This window comes from Natator depressus, chromosome 7, assembly GCF_965152275.1.
Source record: "Natator depressus isolate rNatDep1 chromosome 7, rNatDep2.hap1, whole genome shotgun sequence".
Lineage (NCBI taxonomy): Eukaryota > Metazoa > Chordata > Testudines > Cheloniidae > Natator > Natator depressus.
Window position 1 is genome coordinate 29,979,496 of NC_134240.1, and position 21,178 is coordinate 30,000,673.

Consider the following 21,178-nt stretch of genomic DNA (forward strand, 5'->3'; position numbering starts at 1 on the left):
CTATTTAAGAACGTGGGAACTGTCATGCAGAATCAGACCAATGAGCCCATCTAACCTGGTATCTGACCCCCCCTTAACCAATTCCTGCTGGGTTGGATCAGATCTAGGGGGCCATCCAGCCTGGTATCCCTCCCCCCACCCCAGATCAGACCAATGTGCTGGTCTTGGGTCTTTGACAAAGGCTGTCCCCAGAAGTTTCAGAACAGTCAGAAAACCTCAGAACCTGTTGATACCAGGACCCTGACTCTGCTGGCAGCCAGCAAGGACTGGGCCTCAGACCTGAAGAGAACTGCTCTGACTTTAAGCACTGCTGCCATCTAACCAAGTCCCTGCCTGGCCCCAGTTCCTGTCATAGAATCATAGAATAGAAGGGTTGGTAGGGACCTCAGGAGGTCATCTAGTCCGACCCCCTGCTCAAAGCAGGACCAATCCCCAACTAAATCCTCCCAGCCAGGGCTTTGTCAAGCCTGACCTTAAAAACTTCTAAGGAAGGAGATTCCACCACCTCCCTAGGTAACGCATTCCAGTGCTTTACCACCCTCCTAGTGAAAAAGTTTTTCCTAATATCCAACCTAAACCTCCACCACTGCAACTTGAGACCATTACTCCTCGTTCTGTCATCTGCTACCACTGAGAACAGTCTAGATCCATCCTCTTTGGAACCCCCTTTCAGGTAGTTGAAAGCAGCTATCAAATCCCCCCTCATTCTTCTCTTCCGCAGACTAAACAATCCCGGTTCCCTCAGCCTCTCCTCATAAGTCATGTGTTCCAGTCCCCTAATCATTTTTGTTGCCCTCCGCTGGACGCTTTCCAATTTTTCCACATCCTTCTTGTAGTGTGGGGCCCAAAACTGGACACAGTACTCCAGGTGAGGCCTCACCAATGTCGAATAGAGGGGAACGATCACGTCCCTCGATCTGCTGGCAATGCCCCTACATATACATCCCAAAATGCCATTGGCCTTCTTGGCAACAAGGGCACACTGTTGACTCATATCCAGCTTCTTGTTCACTGTAACCCCTAGGTCCTTTTCTGCAGAACTGCTGCCGAGCCATTCGGTCCCTAGTCTGTAGCGGTGCATTGGATTCTTCCGTCCTAAGTGCAGGACTCTGCACTTGTCCTTGTTGAACCTCATCAGATTTCTTTTGGCCCAATCCTCTAATTTGTCTAGGTCCCTCTGTATCCTATCCCTACCCTCCAGCGTATCTACCTCTCCTCCCAGTTTAGTGTCATCTGCAAACTTGCTGAGGGTGCAATCCACGCCATCCTCCAGATCATTAATGAAGGTATTGAACAAAACCGGACCCAGGACCAACCCTTGGGGCACTCCGCTTGATACCAGCTGCCAACTAGACATGGAGCCATTGATCACTACCTGTTGAGCCCTACAATCTAGCCAGCTTTCTATTCACCTTATAGTCCATTCATCCAGCCCATACTTCTTTAACTTACTGGCAAGAATACTGTGGGAAACCGTGTCAAAAGCTTTGCTAAAGTCAAGGAATAACATGTCCATTGCTTTCCCCTCATCCACAGAGCCAGTTATCTTGTCATAGAAGGCAAGTAGGTTAGTCAGGCATGACTTGCCCTTGGTGAATCCATGCTGACTGTTCCTGATCACTTTCCTCTCCTCTAAGTGCTTCAGAATTGATTCCTTGAGGACCTGCTCCATGATTTTTCCAGGGACTGAGGTGAGGCTGACTGGCCTGTAGTTCCCCGGATCCTCCTTCTTCCCTTTTCTAAAGATGGGCACTACATTAGCCTTTTTCCAGTCGTCCGGGACCTCCCCCAAGTGCCATGAGTTTTCAAAGATAATGGCCAATGGCTCTGCACTCACATCCGCCAACTCCTTTAGCACTCTCGGATGCAGCGCTGTCATGTGCCAACACCTTGCCATCGGGCAATGCACCAACCCTCACAATACCCTTGTGTGGTGGGGAAGTGCCATTATCCTCAGTGTACAGAGGGGGAAACAGACACAGAGACTAAGTGACTTGCCCGAGATCTGTGGCAGAGCAGGGAAGAGAGCCCAGGGGTCCTGGCTCGCAGGTCCTCTGCTCTAATCCACTCCCCGCACCTCCCTCCCAGAGCCAGCTGACTCCCAGCAATTCTTGCTCTAACCACTAGAGATCACTCCCTTCCCACAGATGGAAATAGAATCTAAGAGTCCTGACCCCCACAGCCTTCTGCTCTAACCACTAGACCCCACTTCCCTGCCAGAGCCAGCAATAGAACCCTCACCCAGGAGTGGGGTCTAGTGGGTTAGAGCAGGGGGGCTGGGAGCCAGGACTCCTGGGTTCTCTCCCAGCTCTGGGACAGGAGCAGAGTTTGGTGATTAGAGGAAGTGATGGGGTCCATGTAAAAAAATCACCAAGAAGCCCCCCAGCCACCCGAGACAGAGATAACCTTCCTGCTGCCCCCCCCCACCCGCCCCACCTCCCTCACAGACAATTGAAGCAAAGAGAAAAGCAAGGCAGGCTCCCCAGCCCATCAGCTCAGCCTGGATTCTCAGAGCAGGGGCTGCCCACGCAATTCAGGAAGAAAACCAGACTGAAAAAATAAAAGCAACAAGGATGGGAGCAGCAGTGCCCGCCACCGGACAATGGAGAGCCGGACGCATGCTCGGGTGGAGGAAGAGAGAGCTGATTTCAAGAGCATTACATGGCTATTTTTAGGCATGGCTCTACCGGCCCGTAATCCATAGCGCCAGGGTGTGGTGGCTCGGGGAGCAGGAGCAGCAATGGGGCATGACTGGGGGGTCTCTCATTATGATCTAGATCCCCTCCCCCACCCCCCAAAGGGCTAGGAAAGAAGTGGCGTGGACACAGCATTCCCATTTATCATCACGGTGTGTACTGCAGTGACATGTAGATACCAGGCACTGCACAGACCCTGATCGTGACTGGGGCCCACGGTAGCACAAACACCCAGTGAGAGACAGTCTCTGTCCCAGTGAGGTTACAGCCGAAATAGACAACGGGTGGGCAGGGAAACTAAGTCACAGAGAAGCAAACAGACTTCCCCAAAGGCAGTGGTAGAGCCAGGAATAGAACCCAGGTTTCCTGACTCCCAGTCCACCGCTGCTCCAATCCAGTAGACCCCACTCCCCTTCCAAAGTTAGGAACAGAACCCAGGAGTCCTGACCCCCAGTCTACGCTCTTAGACGTTAGAGGCCACTGCCTGACAACCATCTCATTTAAACTGATTTCCTCCTAGTGTATACAATAGGGTTGCCAACTTTCTAGTTGCACAAAACGAACACCCTTGCCCCGCCCCTTCCATGTGGCCCCACCCCTTCCTGAGGCCCCACCCCCACTCACTCCATTCCCCCGTCCCTCTGTCACTTGCTCTTCCCCACCCTCACTCACTCACTCATTTTCACCAGGCTGGCACAGGGAGTTGAAGTGCAGGAGGGGGTGAGGGCTCCGGCTGGGAGTGCGGTTCCCAGCCAATGGGAGCTGCGGAGCCGGTGCTCAGGGTGGGGACAGCGCACAGACCCCCTGTAGCTGCCCCTATGCTTGGGAGCCAGAGGGACATGCCAGCTGCTTCCTGCAAGCTGTGCAGATCCAGCTAGGGAGCCTGCCAGCCCCGCACCAACCAGACTTTTAACGGCCCGGTTGGCGGCGCTGACTGGAGCTGCCAGGGTCTCTTTTTGACCGGGTCCAGTCGAAAACCGGACCCCTGGCAACCCTAGTATACAACAGCTCCTGAGCTGAGCCATGTTACATTGACAGCCACCAAACAATGCCACAAATGCTGCAAATTAGAGCTGTTAGTGGGGGTGGTCTCTCGGAGCCAGGACTCCTGGGCTCTATCGCAGCTCTGGGAGGGAAATAGGGTCTAGTGGTCAGAATGGGGGGCTGCAAGTCCTCCAGCCCTTTACCCTTCCATACCTCGATTTCTCTGAGAGTCAAATACTTCACAGCATCACTGTGCAGGGAGGAGGCTGGCCTGGCGCGTGGGGCAGGGGGTTCATGCAGCACTTCAGTCAAGTCTGCGGAGCTAAAACCTCATTCCAGCCCCGAAGTGTTAACAACTCCCCCTCGTAGCTGCTCGAGCCACCCAGGCTAAGCGATTTATATTCAGCCCAGCTCCCTGGGTTGAAACTTCAAAGGGATTCTGCTTCCCAACTCCAGCAAAGGAATGCGGACGCCTCCAACCTTCTCCTTGCCATGCCAGCGCCCCCAGGCATGGGGCCAGGGCCAGACACCCCTCAGCTGGAAATGAACGACACCAGCCTTCAATCCTTCCTCATTACTCTCCAGGTGGTGACCAAGAGCACCAAGTTGCTTGCGTCATCTTCACGGGAGAGGCGCTGGAGGGGGCGGAGTGAGAACACTGGCTGTGAGGGCTACGCCTGGTTACCCCAGTCCCACCAGAGGGCGCTGTAGGGAGCAGACGCACTGGCTGTTGGGGAGCTCCTGCTTCCTCCAGTCCTGGTCTGTCCCAGCAGGGGGCGCTTTAGGGAGCAGGGCAGGAGCACTGGCTGTGAGGCAGCTTCTGGCTAATCCAGTCCCAGCCTCTCCCAGAAGGGGGCACTCTAGGGCCCCAGCTCAAACTAAGATCAACTTGGCAAACACTGGAGGAGATGTCGTAGTTTGGAAACTGCCCTGACCATGATCTGCATGCCCTGTATATACCTATCTCCGGGAGACCCCTGAGGCCAGACAGCCTGGGGAGAGAAATCCCCAGAGGCCCCCAGGCAGGCACACACTGGCCCCTTTGTAGCGAAGCAGACTGGAAGCTGTCAGCAGAACACATGGCCTGGCTAGAGCTTCCCTGAGAGCAGAGACGGCTGCTTGGGGAACTGTGAAGCCAGAGGCTGCGTCCTGCTAATTAGAGCTAATTTTTCTAATTGGCTGCATATGTCCAATGCTGACGAGGATTTATGGCATTGTTAATGCCCCTGGAAACACACAGCACCCCCCCCGCCCTTTCCCCGTTCCTAATCTCCCAATTGCCGGCTAATTGATAACAACTTCACATTCATTATAGTGCCTGGCTTTGCCAAGAGACTCTCTCTCTAGACATGGCTGTGGTCCGTGCATTGTTTATACAGGATCTCTCGCCTGGGGCTGACATGCAGCCGCCTCTGCGGTGGGACACTGGGGCTGTTTATACAGAATCCCTCACCCAGGGCTGAGATGAGCTGTCATTACCTCTTTGTTACAAAAGGAGATGCCGAGGCCCAGGATGGGGCAATGACTTGCACACACTCATTGGCAGTGAAGGGAGTAGAAGCCAGGCGCCCCAGAGTGGGCACAATGGTTTAGCCACTCCCGCATAGCTGCAATCCTGCCCTGCTGCCCTCTTCAGGTCTATGAGACTATAATAGGGTGATTGGCCCTTTAAGGGCCAGGGGGCTTGAGCCAGTCAGCTGTTTTATTTATCAAAATCAGACCCAGCTAAGAAGTCTCAGCATTTTCCAGCCCTCAGATCCCTCTTATGGCTCTTTCTCTGTGATGTTTCAATGGGTACACCCCAGAGCTGGATGCAGCATCCCAGTCACTGGCGCCGTGAGGTCACCTCCCTGCTGCTATTCAGTGCTGCCTGCTGATCCACCCCAGGATTGCATTCAATCTCGGCTCCCCGTTCACACTGGGAGCTTACAGTCACTCGGTTTTCACTAGGATCCAACTCCTTTCTGGAGTCCCTGAGTCCCAGGGCACAGCTCCCACCCCCACCCATTTTGTAGGTGCAGCTGACATTTCTTGTCCCTGTACACACGACCTTGCCTCTGGCTGTAGGAAAATGCACCTTCTTCGAATGAGCCCAGCTTCCCAAGCGACCCCGAGTTGGAAAAAGGTTTGGAAGGTACATTCCTGTGAGACACAGATCCATAGACTGTAAGGCCCGAAGACACCTCAGACCATCCAGTCAGACCTTCTGTCTATTACAGGCCATTCCATTTCCCCCAGCTCCCCCTGGATCAAGTCCAGTATTTGGTGTGTGTCTAAAACATGCCATCTAGTGCTGGGCACTGGCAGAGACAGGCTGCTGCACTAGCTGGATGTTGGTCCTGAGCCACTCTGAGCTACATTCGCCACCGCTCAAGAAGCCACAAATGGTCCTGGCCTCATTTGCACCCATTTTGCGGGACGAACAAAGGATGGTGCAGCAGTTCAGGTGCTAGCACGGGCCACTTGGGTTCTGTCACAAACCCTGGACCAGACACGAGGGGCGAGATTCACAGAGGTACTTCTGGGTTGCAGTGTCTAAGCCTGAGTGCTCCCATGGGGCCTGCCGCCGAGTGGAGTTCCTGGCTCCAAGTCAGATGCCCCAAGCCTTGCGTGTAAGGAAAGGATGCTCAGAAGCCAGCAAGCCACGCAGGGAGATGGCTCAGCTAGCCAGGAGTGAAATGCAGAGGAAAAGGGCAGAGCTCGGGTTCCAGCAACTCAGTCATCTGTGAGCCCTCTCCTGGAGTTGGGTGCCTAAGACAGGCCGGCCCTTTCTCATGGAAAACCAGAGAGTCCTGCCCCTGAATAGCCAAGAGCTTGGCACTCAGGGCACTCACCAGGGCTGTGGAAAGATGTGTTCAGGGCCCTGCTTGGGCTCAGTGAGGATTCGAATCTGCATCTCCCACAGTCCAGGTACGTGCCCAGCCCACTGGGCTATTATCTTTTCTGGGCCAGACTTACACACATGCTGTCATTTGCACAAGGCCCAATCCTGAGCATGCTCAGAGCACACCTACAGAATCAGGGCCCGGTGGCAAGCTAGGGGGGAACACACAGTGTGAGAATCCTGCTTCAGGGATCCTGGGGTTTTGGCTTGTGCGAGGCTCCGAGCTGCCTGTAAGCTGTGGTGTGCCACCAGGAGTCAGTGGGTGTGTGCGTACCGACCGGCAGGGAATTACAGGGGGCTGAACATTCTCAGTGGCACCTAAATGTTGGACTTAGGCACCTATATCCTTTTGTGGGTCTAGCCCCTAAGGAGCTTTGCGAAGCTGGCCCTTGGCTGCTCTGTGCCTCAGTTTCCCCATCTGCACAATGATGGTAATAGCCCTGCTCCACCTCCCCCTGGGGTTGTGAGGATAATGCATTAGAGAAGTGCCAGGGGTTATGAGGGGGGGCAAGATAAGTATTTGAGTTAGAAGCACACATCTGATTTGCCGAGCATGCCTGGCCGAGATCACAGCAAGATGACATCTCATCCTGGTGCATGACCTCCAGGCCTTCATCAGCCCAGACAATGCCCTCAGGTGGTGGGGGCTGCCATGCTAGCCAGCAGGATCAGAAAGGATCCCACTCTGGCTGCAGTCTGGGCTGTCTCTCACCCGCTCACGTGGCAAGGCCTCGTAACCGGGGGCCAGACGTCACCCTGCTGGGAGTGCTGATGAACTGAACAAGGTGACAGTGTGTTTGGGGTTTCAATAACTGTGCAGCCATTCTTTGCTCTCGGGGCTTGATAGTGGGGTCTGTCGATGGCACTTACATGGCCCCATCGCTACACTGTCTGAGTGCCTCATGAGTAGTAATGTATTATCCCCAAGACTCCTCGGGTAGGCATGGCAGAGCAGAGCAGAGCAGAGATCTCTGTTGTACAATGGGTAAAAGGAGGCACCCAGAGGCTAAGTGACTTGCCCAATGTCTGTGGTGGAGCAGGAAGTGAACCCTGGTGTCTCAAGTCCTCAGCTAGTGTCCTAACCACTGGGCCATCCTTCCTCCAGTCTGTTATTATTTTATCATTCATTATTTATTTCATTATTTATGTATGGGTTTTGAGCAATTAAATGTGCAGCGCTCTGGGCCCCGATTTTGGTCAGGGGGGTCTGTACAGTACCCAGCACAATGTGGGGGGCGGAGAGGGGGATCTCAGTTGGGCCTTCGGATTGCTACCATCATCTGAATAGGCTTGAAAGGATGAGATTTTTAATCCATAAACATCGGTTTCACTGCACACACAAAAATACACACAAAAATACTTCCAAACGCAACAGTGGAAATGTACAGATGGGCAGTATATGAAAAATGCTGCTCGGAAACTTATTCAAATTTGATTTAAGGAGATTTACTTGGTCTATGTGGACCTGCGACGTTGACCATTTGTGTTTTAACGGCTATGAAACTTTGACTTTTTGAATCTCAGCGTCTCCTTTCATTCAATAATTATTGTCTCACTCCCACATTCTGTGACCCTCCCCATAATTTCCTGCAACTGTGAACATTTAAATCAATAAAAATGGTAAAAAGCTTTAAAATAAACATTGCTATTATGTGTCGCTATAAACAATGAAAAATTCAAATCAAATTTGGCCAAATCCTCTATATAAACAACAGCACCATGCCGGGTGAATCACAATCTCAGCACATAGCACGACTCAGGCACCCAGCATTGTTGAGCCCCATGATATTTAGTACTTTCCTTAAAGCACCAGCTCCTGGAGTCATGAACTTGTGAGAAACTCAACTTTCTTTTTCTTTTCCGAAGTAATTTTCTAACCCTCGCAGTGGGGGAGAAAACCTGGAAAAGATTAACCTTAAGGGCTCCCAAACCAGAGGGAAAACTAAAAAAACAAGATGCATGCCCAAAAATCTCATTATTTCCTAAGCCAATTTCCTGATTTTAAAGAACCTTCTTGCTGGTTTTTTTAAGCCAAGCTCATAATGTTTAAGCCGAGGTGGTGATTTTTAAAGCCAGCGCGGTGATATTTCCGGGGGGCTCTGATTTTTTTTCTGCACTAACCTGATGATTTTCAAGACGATCTAACGTGTGAATTTGGAACACCCAAGCCTCAGACGTCGCTGGAGGCAGCTCTGCTGAAATGCCAGTCAAGCTGGGAGGAAGGATGTCCTTCTTCCCCTCCCAGGCGGCGTGCGGGGGCTCCCAGTTCTCCTTTAGAGCGCGGAGTCTAAAGCTGTGTGCATGAAAACGTGCCCCGGCTTTGGGGAGGCGAATGCTGCAAGTTCAGCCCAATGTCTTGGTCTGCATCTAACTGCAAATGCGACATCCACCTTTAACGGCCTGCTGAGCTGCCTGCTCATACAGCAGCAACCAAGATGTGGTCTCAGCGCTCCAGAAATTCAGCTCTCCGGAGCATATCACACAAGGCTACGAGCCAGGGCGCAGGGCTATTCTAGTGCATATGTTATATGCTGGTGGAATTTGGCTTGCATTAGCACTAGGAGCCCCAGTCACGGGCCAGGACCCATTGTGCCAGGTGCTGTACAAACACAGAACAGGAAGACATCCCTGCATCAAAGCAGAAGAGACAGGTTCTGGGGCATACCTGGCTGGCTCGGCCCATTAGTCTGATCTGGAACGGCAGGATGGGAGGCCGAGCTAGATGCGCCTATTGGTCTGAGATGGGGCAGCAAGCAGCGTTTGGATTCAGGGCACCCTCTTCCCTGCTCCATCCCATATGTCACACACAACATTCCCACACTCCTCCATCCTTTCATCTCCTCTTCCCAAGGGCTGGTCCATGCCCCTCTGCATTTGCCAGGTGCCCCTTCACCCCTCAAATCCTTCCTCCAACTACCAAGCCTCTCCACAGCCCACCTTTGTCGTCCTAGGCTTTGTGTCTACCTTATTTGCAAGGATCATCAGCTGTGTGGGGCAAGAGATGGGTCTTGGCCCTGACTGTGAGCTGCTGGGTACATAGGTTGTTGTATATAAAATATTCCTGCTGCAGAACTGAGAGAAGAGGGCCAGGGTGGCCACCCCAGATTCATGCCCCAAAATCGCAGCTTTCATTTAAAAAAAAAAAAAGAAGAAGTCGTCGGCCTGGCTTATGGTTCCAGAGAAAACTTTCAAAATGTGATAAGGGCGTAACTGATGCAGCAACACCAGCCTGAGTCCGCAGAGAGCCTGAGCCGATCGTTCTGAGAGGGGGGAGCTGCCCTGAGTGTCACCGATGCAGCCTGAGTCTGCAGAGAGCCTGAGATGATCGCTCCAAAAGGAGGGAACTGACCCATAATTCTCTCTGTTGGGTGTTACTTCTGAACCCTAATGATGCACACTTCAGTGTCTACCTATCTATCAGATCCCTGTGTGACTCCACTAGATATATCCCCATTTGATGATGGGTCTCCCGCTGGAGATCAATGAGTTAGCCAGTTTTTAGTCCATTTGACAGGTGTCAGACGATGCCATATACAAAGCTAATACCACCTCCCTGCTCCTACTCCATATCCCTCTGTTTAGACGGCTAAGAAGGTGCCCCACCACCACAGACTGGGGCGCGAGAGGCGTCACTTACTCTGTGATCTCTTCTGTCACCGTGTGCTCCACTTGAAGCCGGGAATTCACCTCAATGAAGTAGTGTTTGCCATGTTTATCTACCAGGAACTCCACGGTGCCGGCATTTTCATATCCTACCTGCAAGGAGATAAGGGGTTCATGAGAGTCTAAGCATTCTAACTGTGTCTCTCAGTGGCAAATATATACAGAGCTGCCATGGTCTGGGTTAGAGCACAGGACTGGGAGACAGGGCTGCTGTGTTCTATTCCTGACTTGGGTCTAGTGGTTAGAGCAGAGTGACTGGAACTCTGGGCTCCAGAGATCTATCCTTGATGCTGGAAGAGGAGTGGGGTCTAGTGGTTAGAGCAGGGGGGGCTGAAAGTAAGGACTTCTGGGTTTATCCCTGGCTCTGTGTAGGGACTGGGGTCTAGTGGACAGAGGAGGGCTGGGAGTCAGGAGTCCTGGGTTCTGTTTCCCTTGCTGCTGCTTCTGGTGGGGGAAGGAGACTGCCTCTGGGAATGCAAGTGGCAAGGTCCTCTCGGCCAAGTGGGGTGAGGATCCCATCCCCAGGAGGTGGGTGAGGGAGGGCACTGCAGGGACAAAGAAGCAGACAGGTGAGCGGCTGTCGTGGCCTCATTCCGTCCCTGGCAGTTAGCACGTGACACCTTCTCAGGGCAGCTTGGCTGACTGGCTCGCAGCCAAATCCTGGTTGAGTGCAATCAGACATCGTTATGATATGGCTCTTAATTAGATCCCAGCCCTCTCAACCAAAGCACTTGACTCCAGAAGATGCTGCGCAGGGAGATTTCAGATGCCAGGAGGTAACACTTTCACTGGCCTGGGGCAAGGGTTTGGGGTACATGAGGGGATGTGGGGTGCAGGCTCTGGGAGGGAGTTTAGGTGTGGGAGGGGGCTCAGGGCTGGGGCAGGGGGTTGGGGTGCGGGAGGGCGGGAGGGCTTCAGCCGGGTGGCGCTTACTTCAGGCGGCTCCTGGGTGGTGGCGCAGCGGGGCTAAGGCAGGCTCCCTGGCCCCGCACTGCTCCTGGAAGCAGCTGGCATGTCCCTGTGGCCCCTGGGATGGGGGAGGCCAGGGGGCTCTTTGTGCTGCCCCATGTGCTGCCCCCCACAGCTCCCACTGGCTGCAGTTCCATTGGCTGCGGAGTCAGAGCTCAGGGGCAGAGCACGGAGACCCCCTGATCCCCACCCCAGGGGCTGCAGGGACGTGCCGGCCACTGCTGGGAGTGGTGCAGGACCAGGGCAGGCAGGCAGCCTGCCTTAGCCCCGCTGCGCTGCCAGACTTCTAGCGGCCTAAAATCTCCTGGTTTGGCTTCAGTAGCCTCCGAGAAATAGAGCCCGATTCCAGGAGACTCCCGGCGAAACCAGGAGGGTTGGCAACCCTAGCTGGAGAACTGAGGGGCGCAGAGAGGGGAAGGTCAGTAGCAGAGCTGGAATTAGAAGATACATGTGTCCTGACCCCTAGCCCAGTGCTCTATCCTCTCTGCCACAGCCTTCATGATGAGCATCTTTCCTGCTGCCCATTGTCAATTAAGGGTATTTCTTGCACCTTCCTATGGAGCAGCGAGACTTGGTCCCTGCTGGAGAGGGGATACGGTCACAGCTGGGCCCACTGACCTGCTCGTGTGCAGGGGAACTGTGGGGGCTACCAGGCTGGATGGGTTACTGTCTGATCCGGGGCAGCAGGAGGTGCTAGATGGGCCCATTGGCCTGATCTGGGCTGGCAGTGGGGGCCGGATATTGAGTAGATGAGACCATCGCTCTGATATCCACTAAGCTCTCTCTGGTGAGCCAAACACTGGGCATCGGGGATGTGTGTTTGCTGCAGTGAAATCACAGGCACATAGATTCCTTCCCCCCCGCCCCCCGCCCCTGCTCTCCCGCTCCTCCCTCTGATACCCCCCTGCTGGCCCTCCCCCCATCCTCCTCACCCTCTGCCCAGTGGCCCACGCCTCCTCTAGGACGCAGCTTTCAAAGCCATTCCCCGCAACCCTTGTCCCGCACTGATCTGTGCCGGTTCCTGGGCCTCTCAACCTCTTCCCGGCTCAGCTTCCCTTCGCCTTATCCAATGTGACTCAAACGCGCCCTGCAGAGCGCACGGTGCTTGCATTCACGTTGGACTGAACCCAGGCTACTTGCAAGAACCGTTTCTTTCCCCGCATCTGTCCAGGGATCCCAGGTAATGAAGGATTCACGGCTGCTGCCAGGGAGAGCTCGGAATCTCTGTGGCACGACGGGGACCGCGGTTACTGGTGCTTTGCAGACAGAGGGGGATGGGAGGAAAGACAATTTCTCTCTCTGTGTCGCTTTCCCCCTAGCACTGGAATCTAGCAACTGCAGTGCTTTCTCCGCCAGCTGCTGCGTCCTCCATCCCAGCGGGCGACGTGCAGACAGAGGTACGCTCCGTTAAATCCAGGGAGGTCTGGATAAAATGTAACAGGGGGAAGTCTGGAGGATTGGCACGTGCCTAGCGGCCGCTGGTAAACCATTCAAGGGGTAGGTGCTATGCCGGGAGCCCCCCTTGTGAAATGAGAGCAGGGCTCGCACCCGGAGGTCAGGAGGAGACGCTTTCCACCGCTACCCTTTGGAGGGAGATACATAGCCGTGCCTCCACGGCTCAGCCTGTGCCCAGAGGTGCTGACGATCACCCCCCTGCCTTGCACCGTTCATTACTCTGGGGGTTCCAGCCGAGGCCCTGAGCAGGATGGGGGCTGGCCAGCGAGAAGAGCTCCCGGGCCCAAAGACCCTGCAGTCTAACTAGACAAAGTGTGCGAGGGGAATCAGCTCCTCGGGGGAGGCAGGCCTCGCACTCAGGTCTCTTTCCTGCCAGCGCAGTGCTCCAGCCATTAAGCCACAGTGGGATCAGCTAACCTGGCTATTCACTTCAGGTTACAAAGGGTTCTCCAAGAATGCTGACAAAGTTAGCAGGCCTGCCTCTCTGGAGGCACGGTTCCTTACAGGAGAGACATGAACTAGCCATAATGGAAGCAGAGCTCTCAGCCAAGGGCCCTAGGATAAGCGGGTAATTTCAGCCTGGCAATAAGCACCCCTGCAGAGACCTCATCCCTCCCCACTTCAATCAGAAATAAACAGGCCGTTCCCCGGGGAACCCAGCCACTGGAATGGAGCGAGGAACAGGCTGAGGCTGCCACTACCTATGCCACGGGAAGGGGGTCCCGAGTTCTTTGGGGCCCTCTTAGCAGTTTTACGGTAATACCTGAGATCCCCATTGTGCCAGGCGCTGCACAGACCCCAACTGAGCTTGGGGTTGCACAGACCCCAACCCAGAGCAGGGCCCCTGTTGTGCCAGGCGCTGCCCAGACACACAAGAGCATCCCTGCCCTGAAGAGTTCACAGTATGAAGAGCCAACAGCTGTTCATACTCCACTTACTCCTCTCCCTCACAAAGCTGAGGCCCCATGACAAGCGCATCTCCCCCAGCAATGGCTGGGAAGGAGGTCCCAAGCTCTGCCCTCCACCTGGTTATGATCTGCAGCAGGGCAGAGGAGGTTGCACGGGACCCAGGTGTCTGGTATAAGCTCCCCTGATCCCTGATGGACTGTTGGGTAATCCTCACACTGCAGTACCAAGAACTCCACCCCCAGCAATAGGTTGAAAGGCTGAATCTCACTGAAGGGCAGCAGAGATAACCTCGTCTCAGCTGAGGTGCAGGGTGCCAGGTGGCAAGCACAGGCTGCTCCCTCATGGATAGAGCCCTGCCAAATTCACAATCCATTTTGGTCAATTTCATGGTTATAGGATTTTAAAAATAGTAAATTTCATGATTTCAGCTATTTAAATCTGAAATTTCACAGTGATCCCGCTTCTCTCCCGGAGTTGAGGATTGAACCCAGGAGTCCTGACTCCCAGCCCCCGTTTCTAACCACTAGTTTCCCCTCCCATAGCAGAGGATAAAATCCATAAGCCCTCACTCCTGTCCCCCCTGCTCCAGCCTCTAGACTCCCCTTCTCCTCCCAGCTGCAGGAGCAGAACGCAGATGTTCTGGCTCCCAGCCCCCACTCCCCACTCTAACCCGCTAGACCCCACTCCCTTTCCAGAGCAGGGGACAAAATCCAGGAGTCCTGAGCACCAGTCCAATACCCTCCCTGAATCTCTGTGTGTGTGTGAGATCCAGGTGACGCGAGGACAGAAGACGTGGCTGTTGCGTCTGTCCGTCTCTCGCAGACACACCAGCCACTCGGGCGATGCCTGTGAGCCGGGGACATGGCACGAAACATGACTAACTGTGGCATCGCCGCGTCCCGCTGAGCAGATGCTGCGCTGCAGCGGCAAATGCTGAGACGGCGCTTGGAAAACAAGGGAGGAGTGGCCAGCGTGCCAGACGGAGAGTCAGGACACCTGGATTCTGTCGCCAGCTCTGGGGGGCAAGAGGGGTCTAGTGGTAAGAGCAGGAGGCCAGGCTGGGAGTCAGGCCCCCAGGTTCTTTTTCTTCCATTCCCTGGCCTGTTGAAGACCCAGATGATGAACTACAGATACAAAATCTGCCTGGCCTCATCACAGCCCCAGGGATGACCTTGGACTAGACTGACAGGACCGGGACCTTCTCCCTGCAGCGGCACTAAGGCATCAGAGAGAGCATCTCTGATCCAACCCACGCCTGCTAATTAACCAGGGAGCCCGCAAGCTGTGGTGGCTGGGAGTTCAAGGGGAGCTGAGGGTGGGGAAAATCCTTGAACAGCGCAACCAGCGGGGGTCAGTGCAATGCCGGGAATTAAACAACAGACCAGAGAATATGGATTAACTGTGCATTTCAATCTTTGCCGGGCAGGGGGGAGTGGGCGCCAGACAGCCATAAAGAGGATAATGAAGCATGGAGCTCATTAAAGATGTTTTAACTGTTCGGCGGCTCCTGAATTTTAAGAGGCATGGACAGCAATGATATTTTTCCCACTTAACAAGGCAGCGGGGCTGGGAAACAGGACTCCTGGGTTCTGTTCTCGGCTAGGGGAGGGGAGCGGGGCCTAGGGGGGTTAGAGTGTGCAGTGTAGGAGGTCAGGACACCTGGGTTCTATTTCCGGTTCTGCTACTTACTGACTGCAAGTCCCCGCCCCTCTGTGTGCCTCAGTTTACCTTTCCACCCTTTGCTAATTTAGACTGTAAGCTCTTGGAGGCAGAGATTGTCTCTCACTGTGTCTGTGCAGCACCTGGCACAATGGGAGCCCCAATCTCAGTGAGCGTCTGTGCAGTGCCTGGCCCAAAGGGGACCTCTATCTCCATCAGGGCCCCGAGGCGGTACCAGAAATCTATTATAACGCTGTGAATCAGAGCTCACTCTGCTGTCTTGAGTAGGTGGGGCTTATTTAGTGGGAGGAGCATGGTCCCACGCCCCCGTGCCAGCGCAGACTGCTGGGGGAGGACACTGGGTCCTTCCGCACAGTAAGCGCACACAGCGTCTGGTTTACAACCATGCTCCACAACCTGCCTCCGCCAAGCCTGAACACTGGACTCGCTTCCCCCCAGCGCGCGGTTATTTTCCAGCATGCCCGGGGGCTGTGCTGAGCTATCTGTTCTTACTGCCCTGAGCTGCCAACCCAGCTCCCACCCCCAGCGATGTAAACGCAGTGTAAAAAGAGCACCTTAATCTGCTCTCTGCTGGCGCTGGCTCACATCAGGCTGCGGAGGTTTTTCTACCCCTGCTGTGGCTGAAGTTCAGAGAGGGAGCATCTGGGGAAGGGAGAGCCCCACATGCACGTGGCTCATGCATCACAGGAGTTCCTGGCTAAGAAAGACATTGGGCTAGTGACACAGGCATTGGACTAGGAGCTGGCTTCTACTCCTGGCTCTGCCACTGATCTACTGTGTGACCTTGGGGAAGTCCCTTCCCTGCTCTGTGCCTTTGTTTTCCCTCCCCCCTCTGGTCTATGGTGAGACTCCAGAGTTCTATGCCCAGTTTTGGGAAGGGAGTAGAGATTCGTAGTTACAGGAAAAGAGGCTGAGAATCAGGACTCCTGGGTTCTATGCCTGGCTCTGCGAGAGGAGTGAGACTAGAACCCAGGAGTCCTGACTCCCACCTCTGCTTCTCTAAGCACTAGACCCTACTACCCACCTACAGCTGGGAATGGAACCCAGGAATCCTGACTCCTAGCCCAGTGCTCTAACAGTGGAGACCAGCGGCATCCAACCTACTCCCCTATATATTAAACTAGCAGCAGAATTTGACATCTCCACCCCACCCTGAGACTTGAGCAACACCCCACTCGTCTGTTGACTCCTATAAAGAGATGCTTCACATGGAAATGCATCTGTGTTTCTTGTAGCTTAAATTACCTGCTAACGAACTTGAGAGGAATAATCTCTTAATTATCTATTTAAGAAAAAATGTAGTACAGGCAGCCTAATCAAATATCATTTTGATCATTAAATGAAAGCACATTACGAGGCGATTGAGTGGGTTTAAGAGCGGGATCAGCAAGGCTGGAGCTTCCTGCACATCAGCAGCTGGAGAAAAGACAGGGTAGCAACATGCATAATAGACATTAGATAAGGCTGCCAGTCAGAACGTCTGGGTCCTATCTCCACTTCTGGGAAGGGAGAGGGGGCTAGTGGTCAGAGCAGCGGGGCAGCTAGGAGCTTGGGTTCCTGGATTCTCTGCCAACTGTGCCACCAAACTTCCTGGGTGAACTTGAACGAGCCCCTTTACCTCAGTTTCTGCTTCCAGCCTCTCTTTACACTGTGAGCTCTGTAGGACAGGGACTGTCACTCAGGGTGTGTCTGTGTGGCACCCAGCCCAGCGGGGCCCCCAATGACACTCAGGATCTGTGTGGCACCCACCAAGACAGGGCCCCTGGTTGCAGACAGGGTCTGTGCGGCACCTGCCACGATGGGGCCCCCGATCTCGGTCAGGCCCTCTGGGAGCTTCCATAACCCCACCAATACTGGATTTGCAGGAGGCGAATTTAGGCCTTTGCGATGTTGGTCCTTTCCTGCCTTAGGTGGGGGGCACATAAGGCCATACACGACCCCCCACAGTTTCCAGCGGCACCAGAAATGCTGGGTTGCAACCCCAGAAGCCCTTGCACCCGAGATTGCATACCCAGCTGGTGGGACAGCCATCTCTGCACTGCACATGCATGGATCAGACCCAGGTGCCTCCTGATTCAGGGAGCCTGCTCCCAGGCTCCCAAGCATCCCTATTATTTCCGGTAGAAAGGCTGGGGGAGGGATGTATCCCGCTGAGGTGATGTATATTCAAATATGCAGATTAGGGCACTGCCTTATTTGCACAGCGCACCCAGCTCTGCACCCTAACTGGCGCATGTGCTAGCCCGCACTGAAGTGGCTGAGCAATGAAGCCAAGGAGACGTGAAAGCAGCTGGGGTTTGAAGGGGTTGTAAAGGAGATTGATCAATGGCCCCGCTCTGTGGCTGGTGTCTTATCTGCTCCCTCTGGTGTCTCTTTCCAGAGGAATCCCCCACTGAACCTGCTGCTCTGTAGATGCTGCCAGAGACACCTCAGTGTTGGGCTGGGTTGGCTCCAGATGCAAATGTAGCAATTTAGACACTGTTTCTGGCCCAGCTTTGTATTAGGTGCCCCCGAGATCGGGGCTCCCAATCGTGCTGGGTGCTGCACAGACACGACGCAGATCATGGCGTCATTGGGCCGAGTGCCACACAGATCCCTGGCTGAGGCTGAAGGCAGGGACGTGTTATTATCCTGGTTTTTCAAATGGGGAAACAGAGCCCCAGACAAAGTGAGTGGCCCAGGGAGACCATGACAATCTCCCAAGTCTTAGGTTAGTAATCTAACCACTGGGCCATGCTTCCTCTCTGGGAAAGAAGGGCCATATGAATACATAGATGCAGGCACAATGGAGACACAGTCTAGACAGGCTGAATGAATGTAGCACTCAGGACTCCTGGGTTCTATTTCCCACTCTACCATTGCCCTTGGCCATGTCCCCTCCCCTCTCTATGCCTCAATTTCCTCACCCCTTCTTAGTTAAATTAGACTGTAAGCCGTCTGGGGCAGGGACTGTATCTGTGCAGTGTTCAGCCCAATGGGGCCCCACTCCTGGTTGGGGTCTGCACAGCATCAGACGCAATGGAGGCCCTGCTCCCAGTCAGGGTCTGTACAGCAGCAGGCACCTTGAGGATCCCAATCTTGGCCAGGACAGGCAAACACAGTTGCTTTATTGAACGGGGGAGCGGAGAGGAAAAAGGCTGGCTCTACAGGAGAAGGAAATTTGAAATCCTTCTCGCTGACTAGCAAGGAGGGATGAGGCTGAACTAGATGGAACTGGCTGAAAAGCTAAACATGATGAATAAATAGAAGCCTGTTTTCAGAGCCCTGATCGTGAAGGAGTCTGAGAGGCAAAGGGAAATCAGGGTAAGCAGCCATTTGTCTTGGGGGCTTTAATCAAGCTGCAAAGAAGAACCCATTAGCCAGGAAAGACAGTTCTCAGCCGATTACGCCAAGCGTGTTCTGTGCCCAGGGCAATGATGCCACACAGGCCAGGGGCTGCTCAGCCCTCTGTCTGGTGTAATTTAGAGGCCTCATCTGAGATTGTAGCTGCGCTGTGCTGGGCACAGTGAAGGCCCCTGTAGCCTCCATTGGCTACACCCTGATCACCGTCCAGGTCTGTGCAGCACCCAGCACAATGGGGGCCCTGATCCTGATTCATGTCTGTGCAGTGCCCAGCCCAATCGGGCCCCAATCTCACTCAGGGTCTGTGCAGCACCTGCCACAATGAGGCCCCTGATCCCCCTCAGGATCAGTGCAGAGCCCATTATTGACAGGCATCTTTAGTGCTCTTAGTAACCTCAATCCACCGCGTTCCAAGTGGCTCCGTTAGTTTGTTGTGGCCATAACAACTAGGAGCTCGTTTACAGAGCAGGAGCGTGAACTCATAAGTCCTGATTCCCTGCCTGTTATTTTATCCTGTCATTTGCGATTCATTGTCCCTGAAGGAAAATAACCCAGCAGGGCTTTGGATGTAGCTCAGATGCATCACTCCCAGGCAGAGATGCATGGAACCCACAGAATGTGTGCATCTGCTGGGCGAACGCTGCCCCCTAGTGCCAGGCATCCTGCCGAGCAACTGCATCTGCATTTATGAGGCAGGAGGCACGCATATAGCTATGCCAAGAGGGAGTGGGGGCACGTGCCGGGAGGCTTGGAAGCTCCAGTGGCCCACTAGGGGCATTTGCTGCCTACTTCAATTAGATGGGAGTGGGGAGAGCGCAAACAGGAAATGACACTTGGGATCTTGATGAGACGCAGAATAACAGGGAAAAATCTGCTTTTTTATGTCTTCTAGCCACTAGACCCCACGCCCCTCACCACCTGAGCTGGGAATAGACCCCACGAGTCCTGACTCCCAGCCCCATTGCTCTAACCACTAGACCCCGCGCCCCTCACCACCTGAGCTGGGAATAGACCCCAGCAGTCCTGACTCCCAGCCCCACTGCTCTAACCACTAGACCCCACGCCCCTCACCCCCTGAGCTGGGAATAGACCCCAGCAGTCCTGACTCCCAGCCCCACTGCTCTAACCTCTAGACCCCGCGCCCCTCACTACCTGAGCTGGGAATAGACCCCAGCAGTCCTGACTCCCAGGCCCACTGCTCTAACCACTAGACCTCGTGCCCCTTACCACCTGAGCTGGAAATGGACCCCAGCAGTCCTGACTCCCAGCCCCACTGCTCTAACCACTAGACTCCGCGCCCCTCACCCCCTGAGCTGAGAATAGACCCCACGAGTCCTGACTCCCAGCCCGCCGAACTCATGGCTTAAAGTGGATCACGGATTGGTTGCCACGAGGTTTCCAAGGAGTCTTGTGCAGGTCCAGATGCCAAGAAAGAGCAGGCATCTGGAAGGGGAGACAATTAAACCCATCAGCAGCTCCGCCGCTGGCTTTGTCTTTTCATATTAAGAGATGGAGGTGGCACTGGTAATTTCAGGAGTGAGGCTTATACTGATGCTCCCACGGTGCATTTCACAGCTGCCTGCCTTCCAAAGTCATGTGGCAGGACTGTAAATCCCGAAGGGGACATTCTGATCAGCCACGAGAGCCCTCTCCCCTCCCAGACTTGGGAATAAGACCCAGGAGTCCTGACTCCCAGCCCCCCTGCTCTGACAATTAGACCTACTCCCCTCCCAGAGATGGGGATAGAAGCCGGAATCCTGACTCCCAGCCACCCTTGCTCTACCCACGAGATTCCATCACCCACCGGAGCTGGGATAGAAACCAGGCCTCCTGGTCCCACCCCCCTACTCTAACTACTAGACCCCATTGCCTTCCCAGAGCCAGGAATAGAAGGAGTTCTGGCTGTCCATGAATGTTTCATACTGGGGGTGTCTATTTCAACAGCTGCTGCCCCAACTTGTCACGCCATCAGCGAGTGGGAGGTGCACTGAGTTCTTAGGAAGTCTGGTAATTACTCACTTCACAGAGGAACAATGGGGACCCAGTGCAGAAGGGGAAGGGACATGCTTAGACAACAGCTGCTAATGTCACCACTCAGAGCAGGCTGTCACAACGCGCTCCGCAGCATCAGCACAAATCACTTCTCCCAGCACTGGAGCCCTGTGCTCCTTCTGACAGCTCACGTTCCCAAAAAACACAGCAGAGCTAAGGGTAGAACCCAGGAGTCCTGTCTCCTGAGCTCCACCCTCCACTCTAATCATTAGCTCCCACTCCCCTCCCAGAGATGGGAATAAAACCATCAGTCCTGACTCTCATCCCCCCTGCTCCAACCACTAGACCCCACTCCGCTCCCAGAGCTGGGACTAGAACCCACGAGTCCTGACTCTCAGCCCCCCCCGCTCTAACCACTAGACCGCACTCCCCTCCCAGAGCTGGGACTAGAACCCAGGAGTCCTGAATCTCAGCCCCCCCGGCTCTAACCACTAGACTCCACTCCTCTCCCAGAGCTGGGACTAGAACCCAGGAGTCCTGACTCCCAGACTTTCTGCACACCCCTCCCCCCTAGCCAAATTCTACCAAAGCTGATCATGTGGCA

At 54.4% G+C, this 21,178-nt stretch overlaps 1 protein-coding gene across 5 annotated transcripts in view; it reads right to left on the bottom strand.

Moving 5' to 3' along the window:
* Window positions 1-21,178, bottom strand: part of PC (pyruvate carboxylase) — a 230,986-nt gene that overhangs the window by 94,766 nt on the left and 115,042 nt on the right. For all 5 annotated transcript variants that reach the window (XM_074957840.1, XM_074957842.1, XM_074957841.1 and 2 more), the window contains one exon: window positions 10,202-10,320. In XM_074957840.1, coding sequence (XP_074813941.1) covers window positions 10,202-10,320 — 119 coding nt within the window. The remainder of the gene's footprint in view (window positions 1-10,201; window positions 10,321-21,178) is intronic.